Source organism: Vanellus vanellus, assembly GCF_965231255.1.
Source record: "Vanellus vanellus genome assembly, chromosome: 21".
NCBI lineage: Eukaryota > Metazoa > Chordata > Aves > Charadriiformes > Charadriidae > Vanellus > Vanellus vanellus.
The window spans coordinates 8,162,584-8,183,075 of record NC_138926.1 but is presented as its reverse complement, the minus strand read 5'-3'; the positions used below and the strand labels follow the sequence as shown (position 1 = coordinate 8,183,075).

At 59.5% G+C, this 20,492-nt stretch overlaps 3 protein-coding genes across 11 annotated transcripts in view; 2 read left to right on the top strand and 1 right to left on the bottom strand.

Annotated features, from left to right (window-relative positions):
• Nucleotides 1-153: 153 nt before the first annotated feature.
• RNF214 (ring finger protein 214) lies at nt 154-9,117 on the top strand. 2 transcript variants are annotated; one of them, XM_082493739.1, is made up of 15 exons: nt 154-270; nt 351-576; nt 915-974; nt 1,335-1,475; nt 2,189-2,328; nt 3,346-3,414; nt 4,247-4,343; nt 4,634-4,722; nt 5,194-5,284; nt 5,733-5,831; nt 6,194-6,570; nt 7,144-7,279; nt 7,543-7,650; nt 8,042-8,137; nt 8,865-9,117. In XM_082493739.1, exons 1-15 carry the CDS (start codon nt 179-181, stop codon nt 8,928-8,930), a joined length of 1,887 nt encoding a protein of 628 aa, XP_082349865.1. In that variant the 5' UTR covers nt 154-178; the 3' UTR covers nt 8,931-9,117. The 2 variants fall into 2 exon arrangements, with proteins under 2 accessions (XP_082349865.1, XP_082349864.1); XM_082493738.1 differs by having other exon boundaries at nt 5,182-5,284.
• A 301-nt stretch (nt 9,118-9,418) lies between these two features.
• Nucleotides 9,419-19,599, bottom strand: BACE1 (beta-secretase 1; the record flags this gene model as incomplete). The annotated part of the gene is made up of 9 exons (XM_082493801.1): nt 9,419-12,784; nt 12,879-13,050; nt 13,173-13,322; nt 13,468-13,569; nt 13,704-13,838; nt 13,933-14,070; nt 14,366-14,582; nt 15,102-15,190; nt 19,354-19,599. The coding sequence occupies 9 exons, from the start codon at nt 19,597-19,599 to the stop codon at nt 12,543-12,545; spliced, it is 1,491 nt and encodes a 496-aa protein (XP_082349927.1). The 3' UTR covers nt 9,419-12,542.
• Nucleotides 19,600-20,028: 429 nt separating this feature from the next.
• The window catches only part of CEP164 (centrosomal protein 164), a 38,987-nt gene continuing 38,523 nt past the window's right edge, over nt 20,029-20,492 (top strand). For 6 of the 8 annotated variants that reach the window (XM_082493732.1, XM_082493736.1, XM_082493735.1 and 3 more), the window contains exon 1: nt 20,029-20,161. The gene's annotated coding sequence lies outside the window, so the exon portion shown is untranslated. The remainder of the gene's footprint in view (nt 20,162-20,492) is intronic. The other 2 variants (XM_082493730.1, XM_082493734.1) reach the window with 2 other exon arrangements.

Here is a 20,492-nt window from a genome sequence, read left to right as displayed (position 1 = left end):
CCGCCAGGCGGCGCTCGCGGGCCGCGCGCGCCGCTCTGCGCCGCCGCGCCTGGCGCCGGAAGGGGCGGGGCGGCGGGGGCGCGGGCCGTGCCGCTCCGCTCCGCTCCGCTCCGCTCCGGGCCGCTCCGCGCCGCGCCCCGCCGGGCCCGGGCCCGGGCCCAGCCCCGCAGCCAGCCCCATGGCGCTGGAGCAGGCGCAGGCCGACGGCCCCACCGCCGTCCCGACCCCGCCGCGCCTCAGCGAGCCCGGCCCCGCCGCGACGCCCGGCAGGTAGGTAGGCCCGGCGGGCCGGGGCCGGGAGAGGGGCCGGGGCGGGCGCAGCGAGTGACCGACCTTTTTGTTTCGCGCAGCGGGAGCGCCCTCTCCGCCCCGGAGAGCCCCGGCGAGGCGGCGCCGGCCGGCGCCGGCGGAGAGGCGGAGCCCGCGGCCGCCTCCGGCCAAGCCCCGGCGTTGCCCGGCGGTGAGGGGGAGCCCGGGCCCGGCGGCCTGGAGGCCGGGGGGCAGAGCGGCGGGGCGTCGGAGGAGCCCGACCCGGAGGCGGCCCCCGCCAGGCCCTCGCAGAATATCGCGGTGCAGGTGGGTGTCCGCCCCGCGGGGCTGCCGGGCAGCGGCGGGGGCGGGCGGGGGCTGCGCTGAGATGAGCTTCTGCCGGTGCTCGGGGCAGGCCCTGCTCCGGGAGGGAGCGCGGCTGCGGGAGGAGGGGGAGGCTTCTGGGCCCTCGGGGACGTTGGGGTTTGTGGAGTGTGGAGCGAGGGTTCCTAAAAGCGTGTTTGCGAACCCAGCTGCTTTCGGGGAGGGCGGGTGGGGGTGCTGCCAGCCCCGATGTTTCTCCAGGGCTGGTTGGTGATGTGAGTCTGGCTACTCAGTCGAGCTGCAGGGATGGGCGGTCTGACAGCAGTCATCTCCCTTCGCAGACTGACTTCAAGACAGCCGATACAGATGTGAACACAGATCAGGATATCGAGAAGAACTTGGTGGGTATCAAAATCCTGCGATCAGGTCCAGGCTCTGACGTTTGTGCTCCCAGACTGCTGCTGCTTGGCAAAGGAGCTAGAGTGCTGCTCTTCCCACGGGGTGTTTTTTTTCATTTGAATACCCCCCTTGGAGTTCTTAAGCTGTTCTCTTTAAAGGAGGAAATGTAGTGCTAGCTGCAGGCAGTGCCTCCCTTCATCTTTTCTGATTCAGAGAGCCTAAGCTTTGAAAGTGGAAGCCGTTTAAATGTGGTTCTTGACAGGGGGCTCTTCTACACTGCTGAGCTTTCTTGCCCCTGTCCATGCTGTCTTCAGCATGAGGGAAGGGGAAAATTCTCCCTAAATTTCCCCTCTCTGCTGCAGGACAAAATGATGTCCGAGAGGGCTTTGTTGAAGGAGCGTTACCAGGAGGTGTTGGACAAACAGAGGCAAGTGGAGAATCAGCTGCAGGTACAGCTTAAGCAGCTCCAGCAGCGGAGGGAGGAAGAGATGAAGAACCACCAGGTATTTGAAGTCCTCTTTTTGTTTAACCTGCCTGTTAGTACTGTGGCTTACGCAATTAAGGTGGGCTGCTTTGGCCTCATGAAGAGCGAAGCAGGCGGTGACAAGTGGTAGTGACGTGCCACATGGCAGTTTCACTTGTGTATGACACTTTGACAGTGCTAAGGACTGGCCCCTGCCCAAGTTGGGGTGCTGAGCAGCTCAGAACTAATTCCTAATACAGTATCTTGCACGCGTGTCTGCTCCTGCCGGTGATCTTGCAGTGTTTCTTCAACAAGCACAGCCTTTTTTCCAAAAGAAAAATGCACTGAAGTGAGAAGAATTAGCTCTGTGTTATTTAGATCTCTGTGGCTGTTTCTCAAGGATCACTAGGTTAAATGAGTGATTCACAACTGGGCCTGTGGTAGCTCACCTTAAGACAAAAGGAACCATCAGTGTCCCATCGGCGAGATCTAAAAACAGAGCAGAACTCGATGCCCCTTAAAATCCTCCTAAAGAGACAGGAGAACCTGTGGTTTAGACCGTCTGCCTGTCGCCTGGGTTTCTTCATAACAACTACTATGTGTCTTGTCTGGATCTACTAAAAAGAAAGATTTTGGTGACGCGTGTAATCTCGTAACCCCTCTTCAATTAATCTGAAATAATAAGGGATTTAAAACCAGAACCGTTACTTGGGACGTTTGCTCTTTAATTGCGCGATGCTTGTTTTACTCTAGGAGATCCTGAAAGCAATTCAGGATGTTACGATCAAGCGAGAAGAGACGAAGAAGAAGATGGAGAAAGAAAAGAAAGAATTCTTGCAGAAAGAGCAGGATCTGAAAGCAGAAATTGAGAAACTCTGTGAGAAAGGCAGAAGGTATTAGTATGGAAAATATTTATTTTGGGGAGGGAAAAGGTATTGGTTAACCCTGAGGTATACCTGATTAAGCAAAAGAGGATTGCTTTAAACTTTTTGGACGCAGTGAGTGTTTTGTTGAGTGGTTTCAGGCAGACCTGTGTGGTTTTGAATGGGTCTACCACAGAGAGAGCACCTTTTGTTTACAGAAGATCTCAGTGTGGATTTTTGGGCAGGGGGTTGTTGCTTTGCCTGTTGGGTATATGCGTGGACAGCACTTGGCAAAGATAACAGGCAGCTCTGCTGTGCGTGCTGCCATCTTTCAGAATCCAGAGCCTTTCCATGGGAGGCAGGGCTGCTGTGTTGCAGTGCGAAGGGTGGGGTCTCGTTGGCCTTTCCAACTTGTTCTCCTCAAAATCTCTCATTTTGGTAGGCTGCTTGACCGTGCCTTGCACCAAACGGTTTGAAGGACTGGTGGCTGCTGTCAGGCTTTGCTGTAAGACAGGATGTGTGCTCTGTGCAGAGAATCTCACTAGATTTGGGGGAGGTCTAAGACAAGCAAGATGCGAGTTGTATGTGGAGATCTGAAGGGTCCTTTGGATGGTGTGTTTGCACTTTTATGGAGCCGTCCTGTCATGTCGTAGAGGTGTGATTTTTCTATTTTTTTTCCATTCTGAGTGCTCAGTGATGTTTTTGGATAAAGCTCCTTTAGTAATGGTTCCAAGTACTCAGCCAGTTTCCCCCTGAGTGAACAGTTGCAAAGCATGTGTTGTCGGAGTGGCACAGCTCCCTGCGGTGGATTCTGGTTCTATGCCACAGTCTTTGTGCAGTATCATGACACAGCAAAATTTTTGCTCTGGAGGACTTCAGTGATTGCTTTCAAACATTTATTGAATGGTGCAGTCTTCAGAGTGTGGTGTTACGTTGGGCGCACAACTGTGCCAGTATGTTGTTGAAACTTGGGACCTGCGGCATTAGTGGCTGGGTGATAACGCCTTTGCAGCAGGTGACTCCATCTGTCCTTTTTCTCTTGTGCAGGTTGCTGAAAGAGCAGGAGGAAAAGGAAAACAAGATCGCCTCTCTGATTGCAGAGCAGTCTGATGAAAAGTAAGGCTCTTACCCGATTAATGCCGTTGCCTGCTCTTTTCCTTCCAGTCATTTTGCCTTGGAGTCAATCTGATGCTTCTGGTGGGGTAGGCTAGAGAGAGCAGTCCAACAGCACTGTCCACTTATGTGCTGTAAAGGTTTTATCTCCTCTTCCAGCAGGCTGGTGCCCCCGCTCTCTGGATTAAATCCTCTTTGATCCTGGTCACAAGCAGGCTCCTAGATCCTTGTGACACAAAGATCTCATAAGATTAGAGTTTATGCTCAGTGGATTGACTTGGCTTGTAACTGCTACCTCTGATTCAATTTCCACTTCCCAGAATTAGGGCAAACCCATTTCTCTTGTCTGTTCCCCACAGCTGCCCAACTGCTCTACACTCTGGCACGCTCGGGTGTTTTAAAGCTGGGCAGAGAAGCTCCAGATCCAGGCATAGATGCTCACATAATACAGGGAAAGGGCCAGCTTTAAAATTCTCCAGGATCGGAACAGCTTAGTTCTGTGTGCTGCCTCAGGTTGCTTCCTGGTTCAGACCTGTGCACCCTTCCCTGGAGCTGGGTGGAATTTTGCTGAGGGGAATCCCCTCTCCTCATTTTGCCCAGCTTGTTTGCACACTGGTTGTTTGCGTGCCCTGGAACATCTCGCTCTTGGGACGGTGACTCGTGCAGCCTTGGGAACTGTGGCTGGTGTCATGGTCTGGAAACTGTCAATCTTCCACCATTCCACTCCATCCAGAGCTACCGGGATCAGTCAGTTTTGTGGGAGCTTGTCGGCTCTCCTGTTCCATGCCATTCCAGTGCCTAAGCCTAAGCCAGCTTGTTCTGTTTCTGTCTGCAGGCAGCTATGGGAGATGGAGCTAGATAAGCTGAAAAACCAGCACAATGAAATCAACAGGAACATTCTTGAGGAGACAGAACGGGCCTGGAAAGCAGAGGTTAGTAGGTGACTCCTTACCTGCAAAGCAATTGTTGAAGAGAGTCTTTTTGAGATTCCAGATCATTAATGAATGAATGATTATATGAAATTAGGACCAGTTTAGGATGAGGCTCAGTCTCCCATTTTGTGGGACAAGAGAAGGGATAAACAAGTATCAGTGCAGTCAACATTAGTCGGGAGTGGTGCCCTGGTGCACTTAGCGTGGCGCTTAGTGAAGAGATTACAGTCTGGCAGCATGAAACAAGGGAGTACAAAAGCTGCTCTTCATATGGGGCCTCTCTCTGCTAGATCCTATCCCTGGAGAGCCGAAAGGAGCTGCTGGTGTTGAAACTAGAAGAAGCAGAAAAGGAAGCAGAGCTACACCTCACCTACCTCAAGTAAGTCCATGTAGTCTCAGAAATGGTGGGGTAATTCAAGTGTCCCTGTGTGTCCATTTCCTCTTCCTCTAATTACACTGGAGGCTTGACTGAAAAAGTTCAAGGTTTCCTGTGGCTTTCTTATTAAAATAATGTGATTCAACAATGTCACAAAACAGGGGTATGTGGGGCTGTGCTTAGTTGTGAACTGTCCATCTGCTGACCATGTGCTGGGCTCTAGACCGAGTGCTGTAGGCACGGCGCTGACTGCGGGGTCCGTGCCTCTGTCTGCCGGATCAGTCTGCGCTCTGGCAGCACCACCACATGCTCCCCTCTTGCGGGGTTCCTCACCTGGGTGTGAGGCCTTCGTCCTGCCCAGCCGGAGGAGGGGAGCCCGGTGGGGGAGGGCAGGAGGGTGTGGGGTGTTAGTTGTTCCCACTTTGCTGGAGCAAGAGCACAGTTGCAAGTGGGAAAGTTTAGTTGTGCTTGCAGGTCTGCACCGCCCACGCTGGAGACGATGAGGCCAAAGCAGGAGTGGGAGATGAGGCTGAACAGGATACGAATGACCAAGGAAAGTGTCCGAGTAAGTTCCTGCTGGACGGCTCCGGCTCCCAGCCTAGCAGCGAGCAGTTCTTAGCATGCAAAGTAGCATCAGTGCATACTTTCAACCCTCTTTGGGAGAGGACCAAGACCCAGAAAAAGCTGTGCGCCCAAAAGCACGGCACGGTCGGTGTCCCTTTGCGAGCAGCTGCAGAGATCTTCTCCCTGCCTCTTCAGGCTCATGTGTTTGGATATGAAAGCAGTGTGTTGGGTTAATCACAGAGGCAGTTACTCTGTTTCCCCCTCCGGGTCCTTTTTAATGCTTGAGTCCTGTGGAACCAAACTGTGTCCGCTTTAGGGCCTGCAACTGTTCCAGGGCTGAGAATGCTCTGCCCAGGCAGGGGAATCTGCCTGTTCTAGGCACTGCGTGCCTAGAACATCCTCGGGCAGAGGCTTTGATAGGTGCATTTGTCTTCTTTCCTCCCTGCTAGGATCAGTTCAACGACCACATTCAGATGGTGAGAAATGGGACAAAGCTGAGCAGCCTCCCACAGATCCCAACCCCGACGCTGCCACCTCCACCCTCAGAAGTGAGTGCCTCTCCAACCTAACAAACACGAGCTTTCAGTCCTGGGAAGTTGCTGTGAGGCCCTGGGGACAGCCTGCCTGCTGGCCCGTAACTGGCACTGCCTGTGCTATGTGCATTGAAGGAGGGAAGCTGTGTGGGATCGCGTTTTCTGGAGTCCTGTGCTTGTCCCCTGTCTGTCTGGGCTTGCCTGCCATCCCTGGAGAGGAGGGGAAGGGTCTCTTTCCCTTGCCGTGAGGAGCACAGCCACCAGTGCCTGCGGTTCAGCCCACCTCCTGTCTGGCTGGGGAGGAAGGCGCTCAGCTCTGCTTTCAGATGGGCTTATTCTAACCAGCCTTTTCTTCTCCCCCTGTTTTTCTTTCTCAGACAGATTTCATGCTTACGGCATTCCAGCCCAACCCATCCCTTACTCCCAGGCTCCCGTTTCCCATCGGACCAGTTCCCGTTCCGATGGTCATGCCAAGTGCTGACCCTCGGACACTCTCCTTTCCTCTCCTGAACCCTGCGATCTCCAGACCCAACCAGCCTTCCCCACCGCTGCCTGCTTCCCAAGGAAGAAACAGCCCAGTAGTGGCATCGCTTATTGGCACGCACAGCCCTCACGTGACTCCTGCCGCCTCCATCCCTCCTCCGCCAGGCCTGGGAGGAGTTAACGTCACTCCAGAGTTTCACAGGCTGCAGCCAGCCGATAAGCTGGAAAAGCTGCTGGAGAAGTTGTTGACTCGGTTTCCACAGTGCAACAAGTAAGTGTCTCGCCTTGTCCTTCCCTGAGGGTGAAGACTTGCCTGTGGGATGTGAGCTGGGCTAAGGGAAAGCGGAGCTCCTCTTGGTGCTTCCTGGCTCTGGAGGAAGTGAGGGAAGCCTGAAGGCGAGGGATGAAGTCTGGGTGCTCTCGGTCAGGTGTGCCATAGCACTGGGAATGAGAAATGTTTGGAGCTTTGTCTAAAGGACAGCAGTGGTACCTGGGCACAGCCAAGAGCACCCTACATGCAGCACCACCTCAGGCGAGTCCTTCAGCTTCCGCGGTGCTGCATGTGGGCTGCATGACAGGTGGGCACTGTCTCTCGCCCCAGCTGGGGTTTCCCCACTCTCCCAAACATTTTGGGGACAGAAACTCAGTCAGCATGCGATTCACCTCATTTTAGATGGCTGAGAACGCGCACTCCATTGCTGTGGTACTGGCTTGCCCTGGGGGTGCGGTGGCTGGCTCGCTGGGAGCAGTGTTGCAGGGCCTTTGATGGAGGGTCACGGTCCGTGGGGGCCGCTCGGCTCGCTGGCGGTGGCTGGGAGCTCTTAGCAGGCTGCTGTCCCTGCAGGGCCCAGCTCACCAACATACTGCAGCAGATCAAGACTGCTCGGAGGACCATGGCGGGTCTGACCATGGAGGAGCTGAACCAGCTGGTGGCGGCCAAGCTGGCGGAGCAGCAGGAGCGGGCAGCGGCCGGGGCTCAGGTGGGAGAGCGGCGAGGGGCCAGCAGGGGCCCACCAAACTCCTCGCGGCGGGCTGCTGGGAAGGGGAGCCTGGATAGCAGTGAGAAGCTGCGCCTGCTCCCTGGTTCCCTGCAGACTGAGCCGCACAGGGCTCGGGCTGTGTGTGTCCCCTGGGTTTCTCTTTCTGCTGACTGTGGGCGCAGTTTTCCCTGAGGTGACTTGGGGTAACACTGCTGTGCTTTCCTTCTGAGCTTTTCTGATGTGTCTCGTTTGCCTTGCTGCAGCCTCTCAGTCGAATCAGAGCCCCCATGTTCTCTGCTCCGCTGCCTCAGATCAGCACGCCCATGTTCCTGCCCCCGGCGCAGGTGGCTTACCCTGGAACAGCGTCACACGTAAGGCTTTTTGGCTTTCCTGGAGCACTTTGCCATCCCCAGGGAAAGTGGAAGGAGGGAGCCCTTCTGAGAAGCGGCTGAAAGGATGAGCCAGTGGAGCCGGGACCTCTCTCCTCACACAGCTGCTTGGGCTGGTGAGGTAGAAGGGAAGGAAGGGTTAGGGGCATGGGACCTTTGTGCTCCGCATCAGGGGAGAAGGGAACAGCCGCAAGAGAGGTGTCAGAGGCTCTAATGTCATGTGATGGCTGTGTGCAGAGGGAAGAATCGGGCAAACTGTGGCCCCTGGCTGCCACTGGTGGGACGAGTAGCTGGAATGTGGAATACGTGATCTGAGCTGGGGTGTCTGACTTCTATACCTGTCTCCTTTCTGTCCCCTCACTCCTCGTCCCAGACGCCGGCTGCCTGTAAGCTGTGTCTGATGTGCCAGAAGCTTGTGCAGCCCGGTGACCTTCACCCCATGGCCTGCTCGCACGTGCTGCACAAGGAGGTGAGTGTGTTTCCCCACTGTGTGCTGCTCTTGGGTTCCTCGTAATGGTTCCTAGTGCTGATTCTCTTCCGTGGGCCCTGGGCACGTGTAGCGAGTCCCTGCTGTACTGAGATCTTGCCAGGAGAAGAGTATGATCAATAAATAATTTCTCTTCATCCTGTCATCCTCCCTTTCTTTACTGGGCCACCCTGAGTGGCCATTTGGTGGTGGCTTTAGGAACAGGCTGTCCTTATTCCATCCTCTGAGCCTGTGCTCGTTGCTAGGAGTGTTAGATCCTGGTCTTCTGCCTTTCTTGGAGCAGGACAGCCTGGCAGGATCTATAGAATACAGGGCGATGGAGAGAGCTGCCACTGTTGCCCAGGTGTCTGGGCGCTGGGAGTCTGTGCACAGGAGCTCTTGGGAAGAGGAGGAGACTTTCTCATCCCGCAGTGCTGACAGTGGTTCAGCTGCGTAGGCAAACCCCTCATCCCAAATCCCTCTGGGGCCTCCAGCAACTGCCAAGGAAATGGAAAACCGTGTCTTGAGGAGGGCCTGATGATCCTGCTAGGTTGAAGAGGGCTCCCTCTGCATGATGACCTTTTGATGGAGGCTGTCTCTGAGGAGCAAAAGAAACCATCCCTTAAAATGAGTGCTCATGGCAGCACTCTGCTGGAAAAGTAGTGCCACACTGTGTTCACAGTGCCTTTGAGTTGTGCCAGTGGCTCTTGACTAATTCTCTCTCTTCCAGTGCATCAAATTCTGGGCACAAACCAACACAAATGACACTTGCCCCTTTTGCCCAAGTCTCAAATGACGGCTACTCGAACAAAGCGGTCCCACACGAGGAGTTGCTGTGAATAGACAGGATCAGTTCTAAGATTTCTACAGTTCTATATTTATACGACCATGTATACACATGTACATTTTTATTATATAGGTAATGGTGTGTATAGAAAGTCTGTATACATACAAATTCATAAATAAAGTGTGTATATTATGCAGTGATTTGGTGCTGCTCCTTATTTCTTAGTTGGCAGCCTTGCTGGCTTCCTTTCGAAGGCGTGTGAGTGTAACCTGCTTGCTGGGACGCGAGTGGCTGCTGTAGCTACCTCTTCCCACTTAGTTTCCAGCAGCTCCTTCTGCGGGGCCGATGCTCCCAGCAGCACCACGCTTGCCGTGAACTGTTCCCCTTGGTGGGACGCCTCACCACCCTGTGCCCCAGTGGACCGGTCCCCTGCCACGTCCGTCACCCAGTAGTTACCCTCTTAGCAATGAACAGGTTGCAGATGCCCAATGTTTTTTTGTGGTCTTTTTTAATGTAATAATAATTTACCGTGTTAACATTCATTGTTCTTACATAGACAATAGGTTACAGAGTACTGGAGTCTACAGAGACAGCCTGCAGTAACCATCCCCGTCCCCCTCCTGCGGGGCAGAGTTCTGCACACACCCTTACCCGCTGTTCCCTGCTGTAACTGGGCACTGGGGAGGGAGTGCTCAGGAGCGAATGGATTCGGCTGCGCTGCAGCTCAGGATAACCAACCTGTTGCAGTTCCTAGTTTCCCCTCTCCTGTACTTTCTCCTAAAGCATGGGCTGATGCACCAAAACTCTCCATGGATTTCAGTGGGATTACGAGGTGCTCAGCACCACTTAAAATCTTGCACTCACTCTGTAAAATTTTTTTCCCCCCCTCATTTGCAATCTGGGGCACAAATTCAGCACTACTAGAGGCAGCTATGCCTCAGGGTTGGTCAGGGCAAGCGCTGCCTGGGTGCAGCATACCTGAATTTAGCCGCAGTCCGAATCTTTCTGCACGCACACACACGCTTGCCAGCATGTTTTAAGGCTGTGGTCCTCAACAGAGTCTGGGATCCTGGGGGGTCCTGGGCAGGCACGAGGGTGTGGAGGTCTGTGCGCGCTCTGCAATTGCATAGCGTTGCCCTCTTGCACCGGAATGGAATCGCTGGATGCTTGCAGTTTTGGAGCAAGGCATGGGAACTGGACGGCAATTGCAAGCGCGCTAGTAGTGAAGTGGGACAGTTTAGGGGTGCATGTAACGGGCTGTTGTGGCAGCGCCCAGTGCTAGGGCTGGCTTGCCTCTCCTACTCTGCCTGGGTTTCCTCCTCCTGCCTCGTGCGCTGGCTCCCTCGCTGCTTTTTCAAAGACATTTTTACCAGCCGGATTTAGTTAACAAGCTTTATGCTTGGCGATTACTGCAGACCTGCAGTGCTCTGGCCCCTAGCCCCTGTCCCCACCTGAACTGGTGGCTCGGCTCTTGCGCGTGCCTCCCTGACCCACTGCCAGCACAGCCCTGGCACCGCAGGCAGCCCCCTCTTTTGCTCGTGGAGGAACGTTGCCTTTTCAGTAGGGAATCTTGGTCTTTCAAACAGAGCACTTTGCCGCCCAGGTTGGAGGCAGAGAAGTAAGGAAGTACAGCGTGATCAACTGCCTGCAAGCTCAAGGGCGTCTGCCCTGGGGAAGGGAGAAGGTGAGCCTGCAGCGGCCCCCTCTCCCTGGGGCAGGGCGAGCTGCGGCAGGTGGGGAGAAGGGGAGGGTTGTCCTTATGTACTGGGAAATCCTCCCTTTGCTGTAGGAACACCATGAGGACAAAAGTACCTCCTGCATTCAATGACCTTTTGGCTTGGGAACCGCCGCTCTGCGTGCTCCAGCCCTGCCCTGCTCCTGCATCCCTCCACCAGTCACTACCTCCTCTGAAACCAACTCTGACCACCTCTGATCCATAAAGTGCGTCCACCCGAGCACGCCGCTGCTGAGCAAGCCCTGGCCTTGGGTTGTGGCCAAGGCCCTGGGACTGAGCAGAGGGATAAAAATATTAAAAAAAAAAAAAACACAAACAAAACAAAGCAGGACCAAACCCCCTAATGTTGGGTTTGGAACAGTGGCTTTCAGCGCTAGAATTAAAAATATAGATATATGTATATATTGTACAGGTGAGAAGCGACCATTATTTGTACACCCGTGTGTGGTGTGGGACCTGCTATATACACGCTCTGATTCTGCACAGCTGCGCTACCAGTGACTCGCATTATAAAAAAGAATGAAATAAATACAACCATGTGTTTAAAAAATAATAAACGCTGCAGTCCCCACAGCCGCCGCCTGTCCCCAGGCTGCCGGGGTGCCTCACGCCTCGGGAGCAGTAGTCGGAGCCCAGCCAGGGCCAGGACGTGCAGACTCGTGGAGCCAGCGGAGAGGAGCTGCTGTGCCCCACGCCGTGGGACTCGCTGGCGGCGGGGCAGGGCAGGGGCTGCGGGCGGGGGCCGGCCGAGCCCAGCGCTGGCTCCCTTATGGCTTTCGAACGGGCGGGTGGGCTGGGGAGCAGCCGGCACCAGGGTTGGGTGCTTCGCTCTCTCCTGGCACGCAGTTTCTGCATGTAGCAGGCTGTGCAGTGCTTGTGGGGGATGCCGCTTCCTTCCCTCCCCGTGCAGCCCGCATCCCCGAGCCGGGAAGCTGTTTTCCCCAGGGTGGGAGGGCAGCAGCCAGCGGCTTCTCCGTGGCAGGCGCGGTTGATGCTGGAAGGGAGGTGAAGCAGTTTCCCATCCCCAAAGGGGACATGGCGAGCAAAAGCAGAGTGGGGAGAGGATGAGTGCCTGCTCCTGCCTGTTCCAGGGGGCAGCTGGGAAAGCAGGGTGGGCGCAGGGAGTCCTGGGGCTGGCGGCAGCGCAAGGACAGCTTGGGAGGGCCGAGGAAATGCCATGGTAAATGTTAGAGCGAGCGGTGCATGGAGGAGCAGGAGGATGGGAGCGAAACCCCTGGCTCTGGCTGCTCCTGTCCCGGGCAGCCCCAGGCCAGCCCTGCGTGGCTGTCTCCGAAACGCCCGGGGCTGGGGATGGGAGGCTGCGGAGATGTGAACTCTGGAGTCCGGCTCGGGCGGGCGTCCCGTGCAGGGAGCCGCACGGGGAAGGCACGGCCGCAGTGCGTGTGCACACACGCACAGCTCCCTGCACGGAGAGCCTGGGCCGGCGGCTTCCCACAGGGAGGGCTGAGCAGGGATGCACAGGGATGGAGGGTGACAGGGGACAGGCAGGGGATGCCTCGTCAGCGTGACTCCGTCAAACTTGGCAGGGCTGGGCAGGAGAGCTTGGGACATCCCGGCCTGTCCTGGTGCCAGAGCAGAGATGCTTCCCCCAGCCTGTGGGACGGGGTCGCTGCGCTTTCACCCCCTCCCCAGCTGCCACGCTCTTTCTGTAGGTCCCAGATGAACACAGCCCAGGCCTGGGGCTCCCATGGCTGCTGCCAGTCTGCTGGCCCCAACGGGAACTGAGTCCCCCAGAGCCAGGAGACCTTGGGCTGAGGGTCTGAGCTCCCCACGCTGCCTCCACGCTCCAGCCCCTGGAGAAAGGACCTACCTCTCCCTGCCCTGCTGCCTCACCTGCGGCCCCGGGCCACCCCCACGCTCCGCCGTCACTTCAGCAAGGATATGTCATCGGCAAAGTCGTCGTGGTCCCGCCGCAGGCAGTGGAAGCAGCGCCACTGGAACACCATGAGGCAGAGGGGCAGCATGAAGAGGGCGCAGATGGCTGCCATGACGTAGGCGATGGTCATCAGGGTGGACTCGTCCGTCTGTGGGATGTTGTAGCCACAGTCCTCCATGTTGGCGTGCAGGTAGGGCCCCTCCACTGCGGCTGTCCGAAACTCGTCGTGTACTGTGGGCAGGAGAAGACAGGGCTCTGGCAACCACGCTACCACTGCACGTCCACGTCCCCTCTGCCTCTCCCTCCCTCCGGGCCCAGCCCTCACCGTGGCAGGCACTGACAGCGAAGCCGATGCGCTTGCGGGCACGGTCGAAGACCACGTAGAAGCCCTCCATGATAACTGCGCCCATGACGGTGCCTGTGGAGGACTGGGAAATGGCGAACTTGTAGCAGTCGTCCTGAGAGGTGGCCACGTCCTCCACCGGGCGCAGGTATTGCTGCAGGAAGAGAGGCGCCGTCAGGAACGGGGACGGGGGCAGAACTGTGCCTACCCAGCAAGGTCCTTCCCATGCGACCAGCTCCAGCCCGCTCTCCAGCTTGGCACTGGGCAGGGTCTCACCTGGGGCAGGATGGTGATCCGGAAGGACTGGTTGGTGGCCTCCCCCATCAGGTAGAGGGACAGGACCGGGAAGATGTGCCAGGGGGTGGTGCCGACCTGCCAGCAAACCAGCTGCTCGCCCAGCCAGAAGCCATCCGGGAACTTCTCCGTCTGCCGGAGAGAAAGGGGAAGTGAGCGGGGCCACGCCGGGCAGGCAGCGGAGATGCTCAGGCTGGTGACGGGCAGCCACACTGCCCGCAGCCCCACACTGGCCCTGGGGATGTGCCCAGGGGGGACAGGAATGGGTTTCACTGACCGAAGAAGCTGTTTTGATGGATTTCACCGCAGCCTCGAACACCTTCTTTGGCAGCCTGAGGTTGGTGGTCCCGCTGTCCACGATACTCTTGTCGTAGTTGTACTGGGGGTAGAAGAGGAGTGACCCAGGTGCAAGGCCCCTCTCTCCTCCCAATTTCCCTCAGATTGAAGGCAGATGCCTCCAGCGCAGCGACAGAGCAGTGCCCCGTAGGGCAGCTTCCCCTGCTGCCCCCTCACCTCTTTGCAGTCCATGTTCAGGTCCTGCCCGTTGACCTCCAGTTTGACGATGATGACCTCGTAGTACCACTCCTTCCGGATGGGCGTGTACCAGATGTCACCCACGTACAGTGAGCGGTCGATGCCACCAATGATCTGCAGGGGGGACAGAAAGGCGCTGCCAACTCTGGCCAGGCATGTCCCCCACAGGCGGCCCCACCAGCCTCCCCGCTGCCTGCGGAGCGCTCACCATGCTGCCCCCCACCGACGCCAGGGCCTCCGTCTCGTTGGGCGAGAAGCCTGCCCCGCAAAGCTGGAGGGAGAAGATGTTGGGCACGCGCGTCTGCTTCACCAGGGAGTCAAAGAAGGGCTCCAGGCTGTCATCGGGCTGGGGGGAGGAGAAAGCAGAGGCGGGACAGGGATGTGTCAGCACTACCCTCTCCAGGGGCTCTCCGTGCCCCGGGGGAGCTCCCCTCGCGAGACCGCTGTGCCCCCAGGGACCCCGGCTCTGCGTGCTGTTGGAGCGGCACTGAAGGTCACCTGCATGGCTGCAAGCTGGGCCCCAAGGGACCGAGTGGAGGCAAGGAAAGAGACGATGGAACCCTGCTGGGACAGGGTGTCCACCTCTGCTGGCAGGGCCAGCCAGAGAGCTGGGGCCCAGCCGGCTGCCAGCCAGGACTCACCCGGGCGATCTCGGCGTATGCCAGCCCCAGGATCCCTTCCCAGTTGGAGCCGTTGATGAAGAACTTGTCTGACTCCGTGATGGCAGCGATGTTGGCTCTGACGGTGACATTGGGGCCATGGGGGATGGTGACAAGGTCAGTGCCCAGTTCCCCTTCCCACTTGCCCTGGGTGTAGGGCACGTACACACCCTTCCGCAGGTCATGGTAGGTGCTGGACCTGTAACGGCATCAGAGCCAGAGTAAGACCTGTGTGGAGGAGCAGTGAGTGCCCACACGCTGGGTGATGGTGGGAGCACACGCATGCATAGCCGAGCATCCGCAAGCGGAGAGGCGTGCCTGTCCCGCAGCATGGCATGGCTGGGTGAGGACAGCGCGTTTCTCTGCACAGGCAGCTGTTGGGGAGCCCCACCACGGGTCGGTGAAGCACCAGGACGGCTCCTTGCAGCCTGGGCAAGGCTGTCACGGGGTGTGCAGGGGACAAGCCCAGATGCTGTTTGCTGTGCACAACAGCCAGTGGCCCACACACTGTCTTAAACATTCTGAGAGGGCGGCCAGGCGGCCAAGGCGTCCCTCCTTCTCCAGGCACAGAAGGGGCAATGCAGACCCAGCTGGCTCAGAGGCTGGCGGTACCCGGAAGGGTCTGGCCAGACCCCCAGCATGCCTCAGTGGGGCTGGGGCTGTGTCATGGGTACACGCAACGGTGGCTGTGCTCTCTGCATCCCTCCAGCATACTCACAGCTGCCGCTGGTAGTATCTCCGGAGGAAGGGGTGAGGCGCAGCTCCCACTGCAAAGTTACTGCTCCCTGTGTCCACCAGGATATTCAGCTGGAGAAGGAAGAGAGAGGGAGGTTCATCACTGCAGTGGGACTCTGCTGTACTGTCCACCCAGCTCTGTCTGCGTCGTCACCGCAGGCGAGAGACACTTTCCCTGTCCCCACACCCGGCATGCAGTGGCTGCTGTGCCATGTGCTTCCTGGAGAGCCCCAGCTCTGGGTCCCCGTCTGGGCAGCCAGCCTGGCTCTGCCCTCCCGACCGGGCCAGGGCCTGCCCTGCTCGCCCCTGCCCGCCAGCTGGATGCCCTGCCAGCCCCACTGGTGGGCTGCCCGGGGCTGGCAGGGCTCAGCCCACCCTATGTGGACACGAAGGGCCTTTCACCCTGGCAGCAGCAGAGGGACAGGCAGAGGCAGGGCAGGGAGGCTGCCCTGGTGCCTGTTGTGTCTGAGGGGGAGCCAGGAGGGATGCCGTGCAGCGGCGCAGAGCCCCGAGCTGAGCAGGGTCCCTCTTTTGCCATGCCCAGGGATAGCTCAGAGACGCTGTGCAAGGGGACACGGGACACATTGGTGGAGCAGGAGTCAGTGACATCAGGGTGTTGCATGAAAAGCAAACATCGTCTGGCACTGTGCAAACAGAGCGTGTGCTCTCCTCTAAGCACTGCCCGGCCTCAACTCCTGTGCCCAGTGCCTCAATCCGCAGGCAGGATTCGGCAAGAAGCCAGCAGGGTGTCTTGGGGCCAGAGAGAGCAGCAGCAAGAGAGGGTGCCCAGGCTCCCCTTGCCAGGGAACCTAATTTGCTCACAAAGCTGGTCATAAGGATTGATGGTACACAAGCCACCACGGATCGCTGGGTCTGCTAATCGGCCATCCATATGCTGAGCTCTGCCTCCGATTCATTTCTGCCTGGGCCCTGGATTACCAGCTCACAGGCAGGGTTTGGCAAACATCCCGCCGGCAGGGCCAGGAGCGGGCTAGCTGGACCCTGCCCCCAGCTGAACCCTGCCTGTGGCTCCCTCCACCCAGTGAGGAGTGGCGTGGGGATAGCTAGAGCAGGAGTGGGGGTTCATGGGGCTCTGTGGGGCTCCCGGCCGTGCTGGGGAGCAGAGCTGCGGGCTGAGCTCTGACGTGCAGCTCCAGGGTGTGCTTCACCCACACCACCCCAGCCAGCAGCGCACCAGGGCTTCAGCCCTTAATCTGTGGAGTCAGAGGGGAGAGGAAGGAGGCTAATACGCTTGTGCTAATCGCAAAAGCACTGGGGTTCAGCTGCCGGAGTTTTCTCCATGGCCCGCTGACAGGGGCTGGCCGCAGGCAGCACACCCTGGGTGCCCCTTGCCCCAGCCCCGCCACCCTGCCCACGGCCCCGTGCTGCGCAGGCGGAACAGGTCTCCCCGAACCCCAGGCTGGCTTCTTGCCTAGGGGAATACTTCAGGCCACGGGTAAAGATCAGAGTGGCACGTTTCCCCCTCCAATATCCCCCTCGGGCGAGTGCCAAGAGCTGCTGGGTCAGCTCAGCGCCCACTGCGCAGCCCGTTCTTCCCCTGGCAACCCGGCACCTGCAGCCTCTGCCACTGCGCCCGGCCCGTTCCCAGGGTGGTTGTTTGATCGGTCATTAGGGACCATCTGCTCCACACAGCTCATCTTCACTGATCCCTGGGGTACCCCAAGGAGACGGGCTTCCCTGGAGGAAGACCAGCTGAGCTGATGCTGCAGGAAGAGGATGCAGGTGGCAGGGAGGGTTTTTGCTCTTGCCCATCCGAGAGCAGCAGTTGTGCCAGGGAGGCGAGGCACGCCGCTGCCACCCGGGCCCTGCACGCAACCCCTCGGTGGCCACACAGCCCCAACCCCAGCTGCTCCCCACCAGGACAGTGGGTACAACGTGCATAAGTGACAGCAGGAGCAGTGGTGGGGACCCACACCCTGCAGGCTCCATTCTGCTCATGGGGGTCACGTGAAGGACCCCGTGGAGAGGACACGCATCCTTGAGACTCAGCCCAGCCATCGATTCAGGCCAGGACACGACACGTGAACTGGCGAGGCCAGGACATGTGTGGCGGGGATGCTGTCTGAAACCCGTCCACTGCTCCCTGGAAGTGACAGCCCCTCTGGGCACCTCGGCAGAAGCAGTGTCTGCGTGCAGTGCTTGCCCTGGTGCTGTGTGCCGCTCCTGGGATGGCGAGACTTGACCAGCTCGCAGAGGCACCAAGCCTTCGCCATCTGTCCCATAGCACCAGCTTCCCGATGCTTGGCTCCCACCCTCTTCCCCATGTATTTAAGAATCGTCTGGTCCTGGGGAGCCCAGCATGACCATGCAGCGTAACCAACACGCCAAGGGACAGGGAATGTGAGAGCAATTAACTGCTGCTGCTGACTTTGCAGTGCAACACAGCTTAGAACCAAAATCAAAGCGCAACAGAATAAAGAAACTTCCCTGCCAGCATCAGGAAGGTGAGAGTAAAGGTGAGGAGGGAGATGGGCTGGCAGAGGAGAGTGGAGTGCCCGAGCTGCACATGTGCCTTTGAGAAGGATGCATGCACCCCCAGAGATAAATACCTTCCCCGCTCCCCAATTTCCTGCATATGCACAGCCATACTCTTTCATGTGAATCTTTTAATTCCATTAAAATGCCTGGAGGGATTGTGCTCCAGCGCACACACACGCGCGCACGCACACACACCACATTCACATTTGGAAGGCGTCCAAGGCTGGAAGATGCTACCCAAAAGGGTGACTGGCTCAGAAACGCACGAGTGCCTGGAAACAGGTGGTTTGCATGGAAATGATCTGGCAGCTGCGACACGTGGCAGATCCCAGGCAAAAGATGATGAAATCCCATTTAAAACTAGATTTTAGAAATAATCTCCTCCTTTTTTTCCTAAACATACTCTGCCAGAGCAGAGAATAAATCCCAGGCACACAGGGACACCAGGAACTGCCCCAAGAAACCCGATTTCTGTGGCGGTGGTATTACTCCCCCATCCACGGTTCACGTCTCGCTGGCGTTGCTCTCTCCCGCCATGCGTGCGGAGCCGTGCCGGGCACCCAGGATGGAGCCAGCTCGCAGGAAAAAGCCAGTCTTTATTTCAGAGGCTGCGTGGGCGCTGGCTGTTTTGGCAGCAGCAGCCTACGTGGTGGGTGGCAGGCGCGTGGGAGCCAAGCCCTGTACTGCCAGGAATGTGGACCCTTGAGTGCCGAACTGGCCTCCTCCACCCTGTGGGCCACACAAGCTGCTGACAGTAGGTATGAGTGTATGGGCGCAAAAGGATTCGGCAGCAGGAACCTCCACAATCTCACCCATAAAAGAGGGGAGGAGCTGGTCTGCCCTGGGCTGTGCGGCCGGCACACGGCCCTCGGCACCCATCCTGTCTGCAGTGCACAGGCAGATGGAGCCGCAGGTGTGAGCTGGGCAGCGCAGCTCCCAGGACACGAGGGACACCGACGAAAAGATGGAGCAGGAGCAGAGCCCGTTGATGCACCAGCTCCTGCTCTGCCTGCCCCGCGGGCCCCCTTTCCAGCCAGGCCATCCCTGGTGCCTGCCCGCTGCCTCTCCATGCTGCTGCCTGACTCCTGTGCAGCGACAACCTGCACGAGAGCCCCGAGCCAAGCAAGCTCTGGGGAATTTGCCCAGGTCAGGAGCGGCACACGGAGCCAGGCGGGCAGCAGCGGCTGCGGGGAGGAACGCGCCAAGCGCAGCTTGGCCGTGTGCTTCCTTCGTGCCTGCATATGCCCGCTGCCGGCAGGCACAGGGCCGTGCAGACGGGCACGCCACATTCCCACCCCCTCGCCGCCCACGCAGCTCCTGCGTGGTGGCATCCTTCGGCTGGAGAGGGAGGGAGGGAGGGAAGGAGAGAGGGATGCAGCCGGGCCCGCTGCCCGGCAGCGGCCGGAGCGCCCACCCGGGTGAGCCGGGAGTCACCTTCGGCGGGTGCCCGCGGCCGGCTGCCGGCCAAAGCCAAGGGAGGAACCAGCACCACCAGACGGAGGGGGACGGGGAAGGCTGCCCGAGCTGTGCAGCGACAGCGGCGGCGACACGGCAGCGCGCTCGGCCCTGCTGGCACCCGCAGAGCTCCCCCCCCCCGCACCAAACCGAGCCGCGGAGGGGCCGGGGCGGGACGGCGGCTCCTCCGCAGGCCGAACCCGGCGGCCGGCGGCTCGGCGGCCCTCTTGGAGGCGGGGAGGGAGCGGAGCCCGCGCCAAGGGCGGCCCCGCGGCCCCTACCTTCTGCGGGGGGCTGCCCACCGTCATCTCCACGTAGTAGCCCTGCCCGGACTTGCCCCGCAGGTTGTCGATCATCTCCACGAAGCTGCCGCCCCGCTCGGCCTCCTCCGGCGCCCGGCGAGCCCGGGGGCCCGGCGGCAGGGCCGCGCCGCCCCGCAGCGGCAGCCGGATCCGCGGCGGGGCCGGGCGGGCGCGAAGGGCGGCCGCCCCCAGCCACAGCAGCAGCCAGGGCCAGGCGGCCGCCATCGCCCTCCGCCGCACCGGCGGCTCCCCGCCCCGGAAAGCCCGCCCGCCTCCGCCGCGCCGCCCGCCCGCCCGCCGGCGGAAGCGCTTGCGGCCGCGGCCCGGCCCGGCCCGCCGCGGCTCCCCGCTCCTCGGCTGCGGCCCAGCCCGCCGCGGCGTCCCGATCCGAACGCTCCCCCGCCACCGGGCCGGGCCGGGCCGGGCGGCGGGCCCGGGCGACGCGTCGCCATAGCAACGCGCGGCGGGACCCGCCCCGCCAGGACTACAGCCCCCGGCAGGCGCCGCCGCACCGCTAACGTCACGCCTCCCGGGCCCTCCCGTCCACCAATCAGACGCCGGGCCGCCCCCCGCCGCCCAATCCTATTAGCCCGGGGGTGGGCCGTGAAGTTGCCACGGGAGCTAGAACCCGGAAGCAGTGGCGGCCGCGCGGGTCCGGGCAACCTGCGGGCGTCCATGGAAGCGGCGAGCGGGCTGCGGCGGCGGCGGCTCCCCCCGCGGGCCCGGCCCGGCGAGCGTCCCCGGTGACCGGGGCCAGGGCCGGGGAACTGGCGGGGCGCGGGGTGAGGTGAGCGTGCGGGGAGGGCCGAAGCGCAGCAGGCAGGGGAGACTGCCGGGATTAATTGCTGCTTCTGAGACTGGCTTTACATAAGAGTGATAAAGACGGAGCGGGCGGAGGGCGGGTCAGTTTCGGGTAGCCACGTGGTGGTCCCGCTCTAGGCGGTCATCGTTATCCTGGTAATGCTGCTCAGCCCGTTGCTGTCGCTGCTCGGGCACCTGGCAGGCACCGCAGCCCGCCGAGTCCGTGAGGAAAGCACGGGCACGCTTTACGCGTTGAGTACTTTGGGGTTTTAGGGTAAGGGCTGCTCGGCCCTCGTCACTCCGCGGTGCTCGAGCAG

Excerpts from the sequence above, each read along its gene's own strand:
- RNF214 (XM_082493738.1), top strand. The coding sequence starts at position 179 with ATGGCGCTGGAGCAGGCGCAGGCCGACGGCCCCACCGCCGTCCCGACC. Across the intron at positions 2,329-3,345 it reads CTCTGTGAGAAAGGCAGAAG|GTTGCTGAAAGAGCAGGAGG; the intron begins GTATTAGTATGG and ends TCTCTTGTGCAG. Across the intron at positions 6,571-7,143 it reads CGGTTTCCACAGTGCAACAA|GGCCCAGCTCACCAACATAC; the intron begins GTAAGTGTCTCG and ends CTGTCCCTGCAG.